The sequence below is a fragment of the Pecten maximus genome, chromosome 2 (genome assembly GCF_902652985.1).
Source record: "Pecten maximus chromosome 2, xPecMax1.1, whole genome shotgun sequence".
Taxonomy (NCBI): domain Eukaryota; kingdom Metazoa; phylum Mollusca; class Bivalvia; order Pectinida; family Pectinidae; genus Pecten; species Pecten maximus.
This window is the reverse complement of record NC_047016.1, coordinates 52414256-52432826: the sequence shown is the minus strand read 5'-3', so window position 1 is coordinate 52432826 and position 18571 is coordinate 52414256. Positions and strand designations below refer to the sequence as shown.

General features: G+C 31.6%; 1 protein-coding gene across 3 annotated transcripts in view; it reads right to left on the bottom strand.

Annotated features, from left to right (window-relative positions):
• Window positions 1-14986, bottom strand: part of LOC117322454 — a 28974-nt gene extending 13988 nt beyond the window's left edge. For 2 of the 3 annotated variants that reach the window (XM_033877372.1, XM_033877373.1), the window contains exons 1-2: window positions 14898-14986; window positions 13010-13100 (exon numbers count right to left, since the gene is read on the bottom strand). In XM_033877372.1, coding sequence (XP_033733263.1) covers window positions 13010-13100; window positions 14898-14909 — 103 coding nt within the window. In that variant the 5' untranslated portion in view covers window positions 14910-14986. The other variant, XM_033877375.1, reaches the window with a different exon arrangement.
• Window positions 14987-18571: the final 3585 nt, after the last annotated feature.

Genomic DNA, 18571 nt, shown 5'->3' with positions numbered 1-18571 from the left:
ACTTGTGTTATATATGTACGTATTTATGTCAACAGTTTACACGTGTGTTTATATTGAACGTATTTATGTTAACAGTTTACACGTGTGTTTATATTGTACGTATTTATGTCAACAGTTTACACGTGTGTTTATATTGTACGTATTTATGTCAACAGTTTACACGTGTGTATATATTGTACGTATTTACGTCAACAGTTTACACGTGTGTGTATACTGTACGTATTTACGTCAACAGTTTACACGTGTGTTTATATTGTACGTATTTATGTCAACAGTTTACACGTGTGTTTATATTGTACGCATATATGTCAATAGTTTACAGGTGTGTTTATATTGTACGTATTTACGTCAACAGTTTACACGTGTGTTTATATTATACGTATTTACGTCAACAGTTTACACGTGTGTTTATATTGTACGCATTTATATCAACAGTTTACACGTATATGTGTGTGTATATATTGTACGTATTTACGTCAACAGTTTACACGTGTGTTTATATTGTACGTATTTACATCAACAGTTTATACGTGTGTTTATATTGTACGCATTTATGTAACAAGTTTACACGTGTGTGTATATTGTACGTATTTATGTCAACAGTTTACACGTGTGTGTGTATATATGTACGTATTTATGTCAACAGTTTACACGTGTGTTATATTGTACATATTTATGTCAACAGTTTACACCTTTTTGTATATTGTACGTATTTACGTCAACAGTTTACACGTCTGTTTATATTGTACGTATTTATGTAACAAGTTTACACGTGTGTTATATTGTACGTATTTATGTCAACAGTTTACACGTGTGTTATATTGTACGTATTGACGTCAATAGTTTACACGTGTGTGTATATTGTACGTATTTATGTCAACAGTTTACACCTTTTTGTATATGGTACGTATTTACGTCAACAGTTTACACGTCTGTTTATATTGTACGTATTTATGTAACAAGTTTACACGTGTGTTATATTGTACGTATTTATGTCAACAGTTTACACGTGTGTTATATTGTACGTATTGACGTCAATAGTTTACACGTGTGTGTATATTGTACGTATTTATGTCAACAGTTTACACGTGTCTTCATATTGTACTAATTTACGTCAACAGTTTACACGTGTGTGTGTATATTGTACGTATTTATGTCAACAGTTTACACGTGTGTTTATATTGTACGTATTTATGTCAACAGTTTACACGTGTGTTTATATTGTACGTATTTATGTCAACAGTTTACACGTGTGTATATATTGTACCTATTTACGTCAACAGTTTACACGTGTGTTTATATTGTACGTATTTGCGTCAACAGTTTACACGTGTGTTTATACTGTACGTATTTATGCCAACAATTTTCACGTGTGTTAAATTGTACGTATTTACGTCAATAGTTTACACGTGTTGATATTGTACGTATTAAAGGTCAACAGTTTACACGTGTGTTATATTGTACATATTTACATCAACAGTTTACACGTGTGATTATATTGTACGTATTTATGTCAATAGTTTACACGTGTGTTTATATTGTACGTATTTACGTAAACAGTTTACACGTGTAAGTATATTGTACGTATTTACGTCAACAGTTTACACGTGTGTTTATATTGTACGTATTTATGTCAACAGTTTACACGTGTGTATATATTGTACGTATTTACGTCAATACTTTACACGTGTGTTTATATTGTACGTATTTATGTCAATAGTTTACACGTGTGTTTATATTGTACGTATTTATGTAAGAAGTTTACACGTGTGTTTATATTGTACGTATTTACGTCAACAGTTTACACGTGTGTTTATATTGTACGTATTTACGTCAACAGTTTACACGTGTGTATATATTGTACGTATTTATGTCAACAGTTTACACGTGTGTTTATATTGTACGTATTTACGTCAATAGTTTACACGTGTGTTTATATTGTACGTATTTATGTCAACAGTTTACATGTGTGTTTACATTGTACGTATTTATGTCAACAGTTTACACGTGTGTTTATATTGTACGTATTTACGTCAACAGTTTACACGTGTGTTTATATTGTACGTATTTACGTCAACAGTTTACACGTGTGTATATATTGTACGTATTTATGTCAACAGTTTACACGTGTGTATATATTGTACGTATTTACGTCAATAGTTTACACGTGTGTTTATATTGTACGTATTTATGTCAATAGTTTACACGTGTGTGTATATTGTACGTATTTATGTCAACAGTTTACACGTGTGTTTATATTGTACGTATTTATGTCAACAGTTTACACGTGTGTTTATATTGTACGTATTTATGTCAATAGTTTACACGTGTGTTTATATTGTACGTATTTACGTCAACAGTTTACACGTGTGTGTATATTGTACGTATTTACGTCAACAGTTTACACGTGTGTTTATATTATACGTATTTACGTCAACAGTTTACACGTGTGTTTATATTGTACGCATTTATATCAACAGTTTACACGTATATGTGTGTGTATATATTGTACGTATTTACGTCAACAGTTTACACGTGTGTTTATATTGTACGTATTTACGTCAACAGTTTACACGTGTGTGTATATTGTACGTATTTACGTCAACAGTTTACACGTGTGTGTATATTGTACGTATTTACGTCAACAGTTTACACGTGTGTTTATATTGTACGTATTTATGTCAACAGTTTACACGTGTGTTTATATTGTACGTATTTATGTCAACAGTTTACACGTGTGTGTATATTGTACGTATTTATGTCAACAGTTTACACGTGTGTTTATATTGTACGTATTTACGTCAACAGTTTACACGTGTGTTGATATTGTACGTATTTATGTCAACAGTTTACACGTGTGTTTATATTGTACGTATTTATGTCAACAGTTTACACGTGTGTTTATATTGTACGTATTTACGTCAACAGTTTATACGTGTGTTTATATTGTACGTATTGATGTCAACAGTTTACACGTGTGTTTATATTATACGTATTTACGTCAACAGTTTACACGTGTGTTTATATTGTACGTATTTACGTCAACAGTTTACACCTGTGTATATATTGTACGTATTTATGTAACAAGTTAACACTTGTTATATTGTACGTATTGATGTCAACAGTTTACACGTGTGTTTATATTATACGTATTTACGTCAACAGTTTACACGTGTGTTTATATTGTACGTATTTATATCAACAGTTTACACGTGTGTATATATTGTACGTATTTACGTCAACAGTTTACACGTGTGTTTATATTGTACGTATTTGCGTCAACAGTTTACACGTGTGTTTATACTGTACGTATTTATGCCAACAATTTTCAAGTGTGTTAAATTGTACGTATTTACGTCAATAGTTTACACGTGTTGATATTGTACGTATTAAAGGTCAACAGTTTACACGTGTGTTATATTGTACATATTTACATCAACAGTTTACACGTGTGATTATATTGTACGTATTTATGTCAATAGTTTACACGTGTGTTTATATTGTACGTATTTACGTAAACAGTTTACACGTGTAAGTATATTGTACGTATTTACGTCAACAGTTTACACGTGTGTTTATATTGTACGTATTTATGTCAACAGTTTACACGTGTGTATATATTGTACGTATTTACGTCAATACTTTACACGTGTGTTTATATTGTACGTATTTATGTCAATAGTTTACACGTGTGTTTATATTGTACGTATTTATGTAACAAGTTTACACGTGTGTTTATATTGTACGTATTTACGTCAACAGTTTACACGTGTGTTTATATTGTACGTATTTACGTCAACAGTTTACACGTGTGTATATATTGTACGTATTTATGTCAACAGTTTACACGTGTGTTTATATTGTACGTATTTACGTCAATAGTTTACACGTGTGTTTATATTGTACGTATTTATGTCAACAGTTTACATGTGTGTTTATATTGTACGTATTTATGTCAACAGTTTACACGTGTGTTTATATTGTACGTATTTACGTCAACAGTTTACACGTGTGTTTATATTGTACGTATTTACGTCAACAGTTTACACGTGTGTATATATTGTACGTATTTATGTCAACAGTTTACACGTGTGTTTATATTGTACGTATTTACGTCAATAGTTTACACGTGTGTTTATATTGTACGTATTTATGTCAACAGTTTACATGTGTGTTTATATTGTACGTATTTATGTCAACAGTTTACACGTGTGTTTATATTGTACGTATTTACGTCAACAGTTTACACGTGTGTTTATATTGTACGTATTTACGTCAACAGTTTACACGTGTGTATATATTGTACGTATTTATGTCAACAGTTTACACGTGTGTATATATTGTACGTATTTACGTCAATAGTTTACACGTGTGTTTATATTGTACGTATTTATGTCAATAGTTTACACGTGTGTGTATATTGTACGTATTTATGTCAACAGTTTACACGTGTGTTTATATTGTACGTATTTATGTCAACAGTTTACACGTGTGTTTATATTGTACGTATTTATGTCAACAGTTTACACGTGTGTTTATATTGTACGTATTTACGTCAACAGTTTACACGTGTGTGTATATTGTACGTATTTACGTCAACAGTTTACACGTGTGTGTATATTGTACGTATTTATGTCAACAGTTTACACGTGTGTTTATATTGTACGCATATATGTCAACAGTTTACACGTGTGTTTATATTGTACGTATTTATGTCAACAGTTTACACGTGTGTTTATATTGTACGCATATATGTCAACAGTTTACACGTGTGTTTATATTGTACGTATTTATGTCAATAGTTTACACGTGTGTTTATATTGTACGTATTTACGTCAACAGTTTACACGTGTGTGTATATTGTACGTATTTACGTCAACAGTTTACACGTGTGTTTATATTATACGTATTTACGTCAACAGTTTACACGTGTGTTTATATTGTACGCATTTATATCAACAGTTTACACGTATATGTGTGTGTATATATTGTACGTATTTACTTCAACAGTTTACACGTGTGTTTATATTGTACGTATTTACGTCAACAGTTTACACGTGTGTGTATATTGTACGTATTTACGTCAACAGTTTACACGTGTGTGTATATTGTACGTATTTATGTCAACAGTTTACACATGTGTTTATATTGTACGTATTTATGTCAACAGTTTACACGTGTGTTTATATTGTACGTATTTATGTCAACAGTTTACACGTGTGTGTATATTGTACGTATTTATGTCAACAGTTTACACGTGTGTTTATATTGTACGTATTTACGTCAACTGTTTACACGTGTGTTTATATTGTACGTATTTATGTCAACAGTTTACACGTGTGTTTATATTGTACGTATTTATGTCAACAGTTTACACGTGTGTTTATATTGTACGTATTTACGTCAACAGTTGATACGTGTGTTTATATTGTACGTATTTATGTCAACAGTTTACTCGTGTGTTTATATTGTACGTATTTACGTCAACAGTTTACACGTGTGTATATATTGTACGTATTTATGTAACAAGTTAACACTTGTTATATTGTACGTATTGATGTCAACAGTTTACACGTGTGTTTATATTATACGTATTTACGTCAACAGTTTACACGTGTGTTTATATTGTACGTATTTACGTCAACAGTTTACACGTGTGTATATATTGTACGTATTTATGTAACAAGTTAACACTTGTTATATTGTACGTATTGATGTCAACAGTTTACACGTGTGTTTATATTATACGTATTTACGTCAACAGTTTACACGTGTGTTTATATTGTACGTATTTATATCAACAGTTTACACGTGTGTTTATATTGTACGTATTTACATCAACAGTTTATACGTGTGTTTATATTGTACGTATTTATGTAACAAGTTTACACGTGTGTGTATATTGTACGTATTTATGTCAACAGTTTACACGTGTGTGTGTATATATGTACGTATTTATGTCAACAGTTTACACATGTGTTTATATTGTACGTATTTATGTCAACAGTGTACACCTTTTTGTATATATGTACGTATTTATGTCAACAGTTTACACATGTGTTTATATTGTACGTATTTATGTCAACAGTTTACACATGTGTTTATATTGTACGTATTTACGTCAACAGTGTACACTGTGTGTGTATATTGTACATATTTATGTCAATAGTTTACACGTGTGTTTATATTGTACGTATTTACGTCAACAGTTTACACGTGTCTTCATATTGTACGAATTTACGTCAACAGTTTACACGTGTGTGTGTGTATATTGTACGTATTTATGTAACAAGTTAACACTTGTGTTATATTGTACGTATTGATGTCAACAGTTTACACGTGTTTTTATATTGTACGTATTTATGTAAACAGTTTACACGTGTGTTTATACTGTACGTATTTATGTCAACAATTTTCACGTGTGTTTATATTGTACGTATTTATGTCAACAGTTTACACGTGTGTTTATATTGTACGTATTTATGTCAACAGTTTACACGTGTGTGTATATTGTACGTATTTACGTCAATAGTTTACACGTGTTTATATTGTACGTATTTACGTCAATAGTTGACACGTGTGATTATATTGTACGTATTTATGTCAATAGTTTACACGTGTGTTTATATTGTACGTATTTACGTAAACAGTTTACACGTGTGTGTATATTGTACGTATTTATGTCAATAGTTTACACGTGTGTTTATATTGTACGTATTTACGTAAACAGTTTACACGTGTGTGTATATTGTACGTATTGATGTCAATAGTTTACACGTGCATTTATGTTGTACGTATTTACGTCAACAGTTTACACGTGTTTATATTGTACGTATTGATGTCAATAGTTTACACGTGTGTATATATTGTACGTATTTATGTCAATAGTTTACACGTGTGTATATATTGTACGTATTTATGTCAATAGTTTACACGTGTGTATATATTTTACGTATTTACGTCAATAGTTTACACGTGTTTATATTGTACGTATTGATGTCAATAGTTTACACGTGTTTATGTTGTACGTATTTACGTCAACAGTTTACACGTGTGTTATATTGTACGTATTTACGTCAACAGTTTACACGTGTGATTACATTGTACGTATTGATGTCAACAGTTTACACGTGTGTTTATATTGTACCTATTTATGTCAACAGTTTACACGTGTGTGTATATTGTACGTATTTATATCAATAGTTTACACGTGTGTTTCTATTGTACGTATTTACGTAAACAGTTTACACGTGTGTTTATATTGTACGTATTTATGTCAATGGTTTACACGTGTGTTTATATTGTACGTATTTATGTCAATAGTTTACACGTGTGTGTATATTGTACGTATTTATGTCAACAGTTTACACGTGTGTTTATATTGTACGTATTTATGTCAACAGTTTACACGTGTGTTTATATTGTACGTATTTATGTCAACAGTTTACACGTGTGTTTATATTGTACGTATTTATGTCAACAGTTTACACGTGTGTATATATTGTACGTATTTACGTCAACAGTTTACACGTGTGTGTATATTGTACGTTTTTACGTCAACAGTTTACACGTGTGTTTATATTGTACGTATTTATGTCAACAGTTTACACGTGTGTTTATATTGTACGCATATATGTCAACAGTTTACACGTGTGTTTATATTGTACGTATTTATGTCAACAGTTTACACGTGTGTTTATATTGTACGCATATATGTCAACAGTTTACACGTGTGTTTATATTGTACGTATTTATGTCAATAGTTTACACGTGTGTTTATATTGTACGTATTTACGTCAACAGTTTACACGTGTGTGTATATTGTACGTATTTACGTCAACAGTTTACACGTGTGTTTATATTATACGTATTTACGTCAACAGTTTACACGTGTGTTTATATTGTACGCATTTATATCAACAGTTTACACGTATATGTGTGTGTATATATTGTACGTATTTACTTCAACAGTTTACACGTGTGTTTATATTGTACGTATTTACGTCAACAGTTTACACGTGTGTGTATATTGTACGTATTTACGTCAACAGTTTACACGTGTGTGTATATTGTACGTATTTATGTCAACAGTTTACACATGTGTTTATATTGTACGTATTTATGTCAACAGTTTACACGTGTGTTTATATTGTACGTATTTATGTCAACAGTTTACACGTGTGTGTATATTGTACGTATTTATGTCAACAGTTTACACGTGTGTTTATATTGTACGTATTTACGTCAACTGTTTACACGTGTGTTTATATTGTACGTATTTATGTCAACAGTTTACACGTGTGTTTATATTGTACGTATTTATGTCAACAGTTTACACGTGTGTTTATATTGTACGTATTTACGTCAACAGTTGATACGTGTGTTTATATTGTACGTATTTATGTCAACAGTTTACTCGTGTGTTTATATTGTACGTATTTACGTCAACAGTTTACACGTGTGTATATATTGTACGTATTTATGTAACAAGTTAACACTTGTTATATTGTACGTATTGATGTCAACAGTTTACACGTGTGTTTATATTATACGTATTTACGTCAACAGTTTACACGTGTGTTTATATTGTACGTATTTACGTCAACAGTTTACACGTGTGTATATATTGTACGTATTTATGTAACAAGTTAACACTTGTTATATTGTACGTATTGATGTCAACAGTTTACACGTGTGTTTATATTATACGTATTTACGTCAACAGTTTACACGTGTGTTTATATTGTACGTATTTATATCAACAGTTTACACGTGTGTTTATATTGTACGTATTTACATCAACAGTTTATACGTGTGTTTATATTGTACGTATTTATGTAACAAGTTTACACGTGTGTGTATATTGTACGTATTTATGTCAACAGTTTACACGTGTGTGTGTATATATGTACGTATTTATGTCAACAGTTTACACATGTGTTTATATTGTACGTATTTATGTCAACAGTGTACACCTTTTTGTATATTGTACGTATTGACGTCAACAGTTTACACGTGTGTTTATATTGTACGTATTTATGTCAACAGTTTACACGTGTGTGTGTATATATGTACGTATTTATGTCAACAGTTTACACATGTGTTTATATTGTACGTATTTATGTCAACAGTTTACACATGTGTTTATATTGTACGTATTTACGTCAACAGTGTACACTGTGTGTGTATATTGTACATATTTATGTCAATAGTTTACACGTGTGTTTATATTGTACGTATTTACGTCAACAGTTTACACGTGTCTTCATATTGTACGAATTTACGTCAACAGTTTACACGTGTGTGTGTGTATATTGTACGTATTTATGTAACAAGTTAACACTTGTGTTATATTGTACGTATTGATGTCAACAGTTTACACGTGTTTTTATATTGTACGTATTTATGTAAACAGTTTACACGTGTGTTTATACTGTACGTATTTATGTCAACAATTTTCACGTGTGTTTATATTGTACGTATTTATGTCAACAGTTTACACGTGTGTTTATATTGTACGTATTTATGTCAACAGTTTACACGTGTGTGTATATTGTACGTATTTACGTCAATAGTTTACACGTGTTTATATTGTACGTATTTACGTCAATAGTTTACACGTGTGATTATATTGTACGTATTTATGTCAATAGTTTACACGTGTGTTTATATTGTACGTATTTACGTAAACAGTTTACACGTGTGTGTATATTGTACGTATTTATGTCAATAGTTTACACGTGTGTTTATATTGTACGTATTTACGTAAACAGTTTACACGTGTGTGTATATTGTACGTATTGATGTCAATAGTTTACACGTGCATTTATGTTGTACGTATTTACGTCAACAGTTTACACGTGTTTATATTGTACGTATTGATGTCAATAGTTTACACGTGTGTATATATTGTACGTATTTATGTCAATAGTTTACACGTGTGTATATATTGTACGTATTTATGTCAATAGTTTACACGTGTGTATATATTTTACGTATTTACGTCAATAGTTTACACGTGTTTATATTGTACGTATTGATGTCAATAGTTTACACGTGTTTATGTTGTACGTATTTACGTCAACAGTTTACACGTGTGTTATATTGTACGTATTTACGTCAACAGTTTACACGTGTGATTACATTGTACGTATTGATGTCAACAGTTTACACGTGTGTTTATATTGTACCTATTTATGTCAACAGTTTACACGTGTGTGTATATTGTACGTATTTATATCAATAGTTTACACGTGTGTTTCTATTGTACGTATTTACGTAAACAGTTTACACGTGTGTTTATATTGTACGTATTTATGTCAATGGTTTACACGTGTGTTTATATTGTACGTATTTATGTCAATGGTTTACACGTGTGTATATATTGTACGTATTTATGTCAACAGTTTACACGTGTGTTTATATTGTACGTATTTACGTCAACAGTTTACACGTGTGTTTATATTGTACGTATTAACGTCAACAGTTTACACGTGTGTTTATATTGTACGTATTTACGTCAACAGTTTGCACGTGTGTTTATATTGTACGTATTTACGTCAACAGTTTACACGTGTGTTTATATTGTACGTATTTACGTCAACAGTTTACACGTGTGTTTATATTGTACGTATTTACGTCAACAGTTTACACGTGTGTTTATACTGTACGTATTTATGTCAACAGTTTACACGTGTGTTTATACTGTACGTATTTACGTCAACAGTTTACATGTGTGTTTATATTGTACGTATTAAATGAATCAGCGATATTTTAATCATATAATGTAGGCTCGATGTTCTGCAAGTTTCACAGAACACCAGATATCTGATGAATTAAGATCTCTTATGCGACATGTATGTGTCGTAAGAATATCAAAAAAAAATAAAGTATTACAAAAATAAAAAATAAAAAAAATCCTAGACAATACTTTCTTGTCAAAATTAAAGACAGGAGTACATTAGTATATTTCTATACGTACAATAATTTACTACATACCGCTGGGTATAGTAACCATCTGTCCTGAAAGTATCACATATACATTGTACATGTACTTTTTATCATGGCGTTGTTATAAATGAGAAGTTGATTTTTTTTACATCGAGTTTATTTACTACCGGAGAATGTGATCGGACGCCATTTACCTTATAAAGAATGTCAAACTCACACACAACACACCTTTAATGTACCAATAAAAAACATTCAATAAAACGGACATAATCAATACATATCCGACCGTAACTTATAGAAATGACGTTTAAATACAATAAACTGATTCGTCGTCATAGGCAACTGGTTTGAGAACATTTTTCAAAGTTTATTATGCAAAAGTCGTGTGGTATCTGAGGGATTATTTCCTGGTTATAAATGTACTCTCTTTCGTATCTATGTCCCGGACTTAACTTAGCTTTCATTACAAAATGATAACTATTCATAAACTGATTAGACATATTCACTTGCTTTCGCCCGCACTTTTCATATCTCAAACTCGGGTAATTACTGATGATGTAAATCTCGAGTTAAAGGTTATTAAAACTATTTAAAACGAGTCAGTTGTGTTTCAAAATGCACATGTAACCCAACACTCTGTTCTGAACTCCGGTATTTCGGCCCAGTATCCCCACAACGGGTTTGTTATATCGTTTTCATAAAATTAACATCTACTTTCAAATGACACGTTTTATAAAATACGAATGAATTGTGAGCATGATAAGAAAGGGTTTTAATGAAACGCTGATGTAATTTTTCATTTTAGATTGCCTAACAAAAGCTGCTAGTAGATTTAAAAGCCTCTACGAAAAACTGAGATTAACAGACGATCATAAACTTTAACTACATGGTATATGTACATATACAAAAAAATGTACATAAAACATTCTAAAAACCACTTCCAACTAAAATGGTGTAAATTTGACAAAATGAACATTACTACTTAAGCTTGCTGATAACATATATAAAGTACCTGCTTCCTGGAGCATCTCTTGATAGCTGCAATCTTTACTTTTCCCATAATCCATTTTCAGTCGCATTTTTGTTTAGAATTATACGGCAGTGTTTAGCACTCAACCGACGGGAATGGTCGACATTTTGTATCTAATGCAATAGCTTGTTATAAATTGATTGTTAGCAATCTATTATAGATAATTTTGAAATGCAAAGATTTGTTATCTTTTGATGAAAAGCAAATGAATTAGAGTGTAAACATTGCTATCGGTTGTAGCCGCTAACAACATGGGTTGGTGTTAGGAAGGGTGTGTCGAATGAATGTGTTTAAATACGAGAATGTTATATACTTATCAAAATATCGAAATTAACAAAGATATTTGTGAATAATACTTTATTAAAGCTGTCGTTGATTTGACATTTTATAACAGATAGCTTCGTGTCAACCTGAAGGCATTATACCTACCCGGAGTAAGGAATATCACCTATCACCTGTTCAAGATAGTCTTCATTGTGTTTTAATTATAATCCAAGTGATTAAAATTAAACATGGTAGATAGGTCCATTAACAAAGCCAATTAAAATTCTCAGTCCAGTGACTCTGATTGGTTCAATATAAATTGGCTTTAATCCATTTCAAATAAAATCTGTCATCGATAACAGTCTCGATCGATCGTAAACTTTGCAGACGATTAATGATATCGCAATTCAATAAAATACCTTTACAAATCTTTCGCGATAAAACACATGTACGGACATTTAAACATCATATATCTTTTAAAACAGTATCGACGGCAATCTATGAATTTTATGAATGAAAAGGTGTGAGAATTATTATTAGGATACAATCATTCATAAAACAAAGGATACATGTACGTAAACAACAGGTCATCAATTAACAGTAAAACATGTTACATACCTTTCTTTGGTTTCGATTTCATGAAAGATCGTTAAATGATTTGTCTGCAAGTACATTTGAAGACCGAATCTGGATATGAAAACACCTGTAATACTGCACGGTGCAACAGGTAGAAATGTTGATTACAGGTGTAAACGATTGACTTACCCAAGCTTGTGGCCGACCCGTCAGACCCGGGGCCGAGTTTTTGGCGAGGTTTGGACGCCTTGGACTGCTCGCTACTCGCGGTAACGTCAAGCTGTCGAAAACAAAACAGAGACCATCATTGTTCACGGATTGTCTTACCGAGGGGGAACAACTCTGTTGTTTGTTAATGTTTTTCACGACCAAATTGATGCCTGAAACAATGTTGACGTCACTATCGAGATTTGTGATATATATCAAAATTCTAAACATCCATTATAGTACGGTAAACGAGTCCGGACGAATCGTTTTGAAGTGATGAAAAATATGTTGTTATTTGTTTTTCTATTTCTATACACGCGTATCGAGCCAAACACTTTTAAATTAATTGGTATTCGGAAGATGCTGTGGTTAGCGAACTCGTTTTTGTCAAGCCGAACGGATCCGATTTTTCGATCGGACTAAAAAATGTGGACTCACAAGTAATAGAATGTTGTCTTTTTCTGGATAGCCAAAGAAAAATCATTGTAATTTTAAAGTATGATTAGAGTAAATATGCCTGTATTTATCTATAACTTCATAGTGGATTTCATTTTGATGTAGAACTGTATAAAGGGCGAAGATAACGCACGGAATCGATGGCCAGGAACTTAATACGGGTTCAGGGAGATATTTACAAGAGATTATTAAATAAACGCAAATACACAAAAGAAAATCTGATAGAGTTTGTTTCTGGTTACTCAGGAAGACAAGTGTTTGATAACAGCACAGTCTGGTTTCTACGGTAATGATTTTTTTGTCCAGAAAATCACGTGAATTATAGAACGATCCCCCAAAAGGAAAGTGGAGGTTTTCTTCATAAAGAAAGTAGACTTGTCTATTATATGTACATGTACAATGTAACAATATTGATATTATCACCAAATTTTAATAACATACCTGGCAAGGGCTTAATAATGGAACGAGGTCGTCACCATTCAATACACATATATTCTAATTATTGGATACTAACCAGTATTACTAGATCGGACCTGGATCGGATACATCGGTGAAACGTGATATGTTATAGGATCACTCCCAGCTCAGACTGGTGTACACGACATATGTCGGTTAGTTTTTACTGCGGGTATCTATACACGTTTGTTGTGACGTCAGATATTTTAATATTTTGAAGGGGTAGGTTGTAAGGACTGGCTGGCTTGTCAGTATATTCACTGGTTGGAAGTTATGCCCAGAATTCCAGTGTGATAACGCTATAAAAAGTGTTCATCAATGGCCATTCGAAACTCCTTGATCGTAAGCATGATTTTAGCTTTTTCGAGGTCGTTTACCCCCCCCCCCCCCCCCCTCCCCCAAAAAAAAGGAAATACATGTAAAAGGAAATAAATAGGAAACAGAAAAAAAAAATACGATTTTAACGTATTTTATTGTTTAGACACAATTGGAATTGGATTGGGCACAAGTTTTTAACAAGTTATAAAAGCCCTTTCAACAAGTATATATATATTACAAAGATTGTGATGGCGACACAGTATACTTAAAATGATTAGAATGACAGGAAGAAAGACAGATCTAGAGATCTAAGAGTAAGATGCATGTTGCTACATTAGGATATACTACATATTAGGGTTCATAAACGATGTACACAATATATATCTTTAAATACACTTACTAAACTAATTCAGAACTAATACATAGTGCATTCTAGCTACACATCCAATACACATCACTTATCCATTGTCCACAAAAACACTTTCCTTAAATCCTTCATCGAGTCACTCCTGAACTTTATATACTTCTTATTTATATGCCATGCACTGATTTTAGGTTATGAAATGCACAAAAAATACTCGTTTGATAGAAAAAATATCATCCGTTTGAAAAAGATATATATATACATAGCATAACTTACATGTGTGATCATGACTCGTCGATAAATCTCGAGGAACCAAGAAATAAATCAGTTTTAACTTTGTGATCCTTCACCTTAGCTCATTTAGACGTACTAATGCCTGTGTCCCAGGGTTGTCTTTTTATGTCTTAGGAAAATAAATTAAACGAAAATAAATCCCAGTTATTTAGTTGTGTTTATTTTCTCGCGTTCCTGGTTTTGTGACTTCGGTGTCATGTATACAATGGATGCCAGGGGGTATGTGTTCGTTTTAATTGAAAACTAATCCTTCCCCAATGCTTCCCTGTATCCCGGAGATTAACTTTTATTGATGTTTGTTTTTCTTTTTATGACAAAGGTAAGATTAACTGAAATATTTTCACAGGATTTTAATCCAGTATGTATGTAATGACGTAATGATCGGACGGAAAGTGTGCCAACATTTAACATTGCTTCTAGATCAAAAATAATTGTATTTATGTGCAACATCAAGGAATTTATACTATCTGTTTTTTGTGTATTATATTATTGTTGGAATATCTAATTGTTTTATTATATTATTGTTCCGGAATTTCTAGTTCCGGATTGGTTGTCTTTCCTTGCCGTACTTTAGTTCGGCCGTCCATAGGATCACGTGACTTCTTTGTTTATGTTCACTGGCGGAGATAAAATTGTTCAACTTTCCCTCCTCCACCCCATCTTACCTCCTATGAATTATGTTCTAAGTATGCTTGTGGCGTTTTTTAAGTATAATTTTTACCCAACCTTTTATGCGAATAGTTTTTTGATATTATTGTTGATTTATCTAATGGCATTTAATAAATGCTCAATTTTCGACAATATTGGTTTTTGCGTTTTTTGTTAGCATAAAACATAGCAGAGTACACATGTGTGCTACACTGGGGAAATTATAGCTTAAACACGATAGTATAACGTTTATTTTTCGAGAAAAATATCCTCTTCCAACAGAGAACGTTAATAAATTACCAACCTTATCATAATTAAATAACGCGTCAGTGTTAAAACTTATTAAGACATGGTCGGTAGTTCTCTATCGCTACGAGTGCCCCTCCCTGTGCTTTAGCACTTTTGATTTAATCATTTGAATTTGAAATTATTTATTTTTTCAAAATGTTTTTAACATATTTTATATAAGTTGTCATAACTCTCCTTTGCTTTTAATCAATATAAATTCGCGAACACAAATACAAAAATATGCAATTTATTACTATAATGCACGGAAGCTGACCAATTATGGAAATATAGTTTCAAAGGGAGATAATTCTTACACAGGTGACGTATAAAGTCCATGTATAATGTTTAATATAGCTTATACCCTTAATCATATCATAAAACGCGAATAATAAAATACTCATTAGACATTGGCATTCGATAAAAAAAATGGAATATTTAAATCTTAATCAAGTCATCGCCAATAATAAAACAATGATTATAGATTAAAACAAATAAAAGTGAGAATTTTAAAGACAACCATAGTTTACAACCGAGTAATGGAAATAAATGTACAGTATGTCGATGGTGACTGAGAATCAGGTACGTGTGTGTGGCAATTCTGAAATATATCATGTTAAATATCAACAGGGTGGCTGGTACCACATTAAAACACTCCCAGGACACCTGTGATCAATGTGATAGAGATATAATTGTGCCCCACTTGCGTACATTTCCTCTGCGTAATTTAACTCAATTTATCTTGTGTTTACGTATATTTTTCATTGATATAAAGACAGTTAAAATCAATTATATCTTTTAACCAGGAAAAACTATATATCAAGAAAATGCACTTGTGTATTTCTAACGAGTCTCTTAACACCATACATTTGCTGTTCAAACATATGAAGACACTCAAATACAATTTCAAACAAAGTTTTTTCGTGATGTTTCATTTAATATTTGACAGAGATATATCGCAGTAGATGGTGCTAGTAGACTAGATAAAAAGATGAAAAGAAATGCAAAATAAGAGTCATACTAAAGTAGTGAAATTTTAAAAGAACTTAAATAGTTCAATGATTGATGTGTTTTCTCCATTTTACAATGAAAACTAATCTATCAAATGTATGATTGATAATTTTACTAAAATATGATAATTATCCCGTTTCTTTTTTGTCCCTTGAATTTGCCGTTTGGCGCTTTTCAATCTAAATTTTGATTTTATTCATATACATTGTGTATTTTATTTTATCAGAAATATGGTCAATAGCAATGTTATCCAGCGATCGGGATAAATAACGATTTGTTTGTACTGGCGATGGATCTTTAATGGCGTGTGGTTTTCCGGGGACAGGATGAACTGAGAAATGCTCAACGTAATTGAACATAGATTTATATATAATGCACAAAACGAGCATGGCTACCGTCGGCCTTGAATCAAATGGAACTGTAACCGGGACAAAGTCCAGGTGAGCAATCGGTACCCCTCTTGTTTGAAAAAGGGCGAAGCACCGTCTAGAGTTTTGTGGTCGTATGTTCGAGTCCCCACCAGGTCCTGTTGAATACCTGACTATATATACTTAGTGTATATATATATATATTTTAATTTTTAATTTTTGAAGACATTTTTAATACATGAATAGATAATAACCTCATGCACACATACACACCCTCAAACATACACACATCAGTTCCAGAATGTATGGTTTGCCATTATATATCATCATGATCAGAATAACCTCAAGATCTTTCATTGTCTTAAAAGCAACCTCATCCGCATCATCGTACTCATCATCACCATCGTAATCACATCATCATACAAGTCAACATACTCTCATCATCATAGTATCATCACCATAATCTCATCATACTCATCATAATAATTAATCATCATTCTAATCATCTTCATAATATCATCATCATTAACTACAAAGGTAAATGCATGTACATAGGAAACCATACAAACTCCTATAAATGTGAATGTACTCTGATAGACATACATACACCCTCACACACATACATATTCAGTTTCCTGGTAGCCTGATCAATCCTATCGAGGGCTCAGTTTCTGTGTTGGTCATATCAACTCTATCCACGTCTACCGAGTCATCAGCAGGATTGACCACGCTCCACATTCTTAGTGTATATATATTATTATGTTACTTTGTTATATATTTGTCGTATAAACGAACTGACCCAAATATTACAATGGGTTAAAATGTCCGGCTTTAGTTCGACGGTCCATGGTTTGAGATGTTTTTATTTATATCTTCATTGCATTCTCTATCTAATCTAAATTCACAAAATCTTAAAAAAAAAAAAAAAAAAAAAAAAAATTGTATACTAGAAACTGGATTCGAGTCATGTAAATAGCTTTCATACATTTAAGTTATTTAACTCAAACTGGCTTAAATCATGTCTGCATTTATCAATCAACATATTCATTTTCAAAAGATGAATTAAAGAGTCTAGTTAAAAGTAGAGTGAAGGATCAATTCATACAGAAATGAATTAAGGATATTGATCAATCTTCTAGAGGACAAACATAATCTATATGTAAGACATAACTTGGCCTAGAAAAAAGTATTCATTAAAGCTTATGATAGAAAAGAGAGAATAATATGTGTTAATTTCGACCTCTTATATTAAAATACATGTACCAATATGCTACCAATGTTGTATACATGTATGTACAATTTCAATTTATGATAATAAAATAAAGTTTAAACTAAACTACCAAT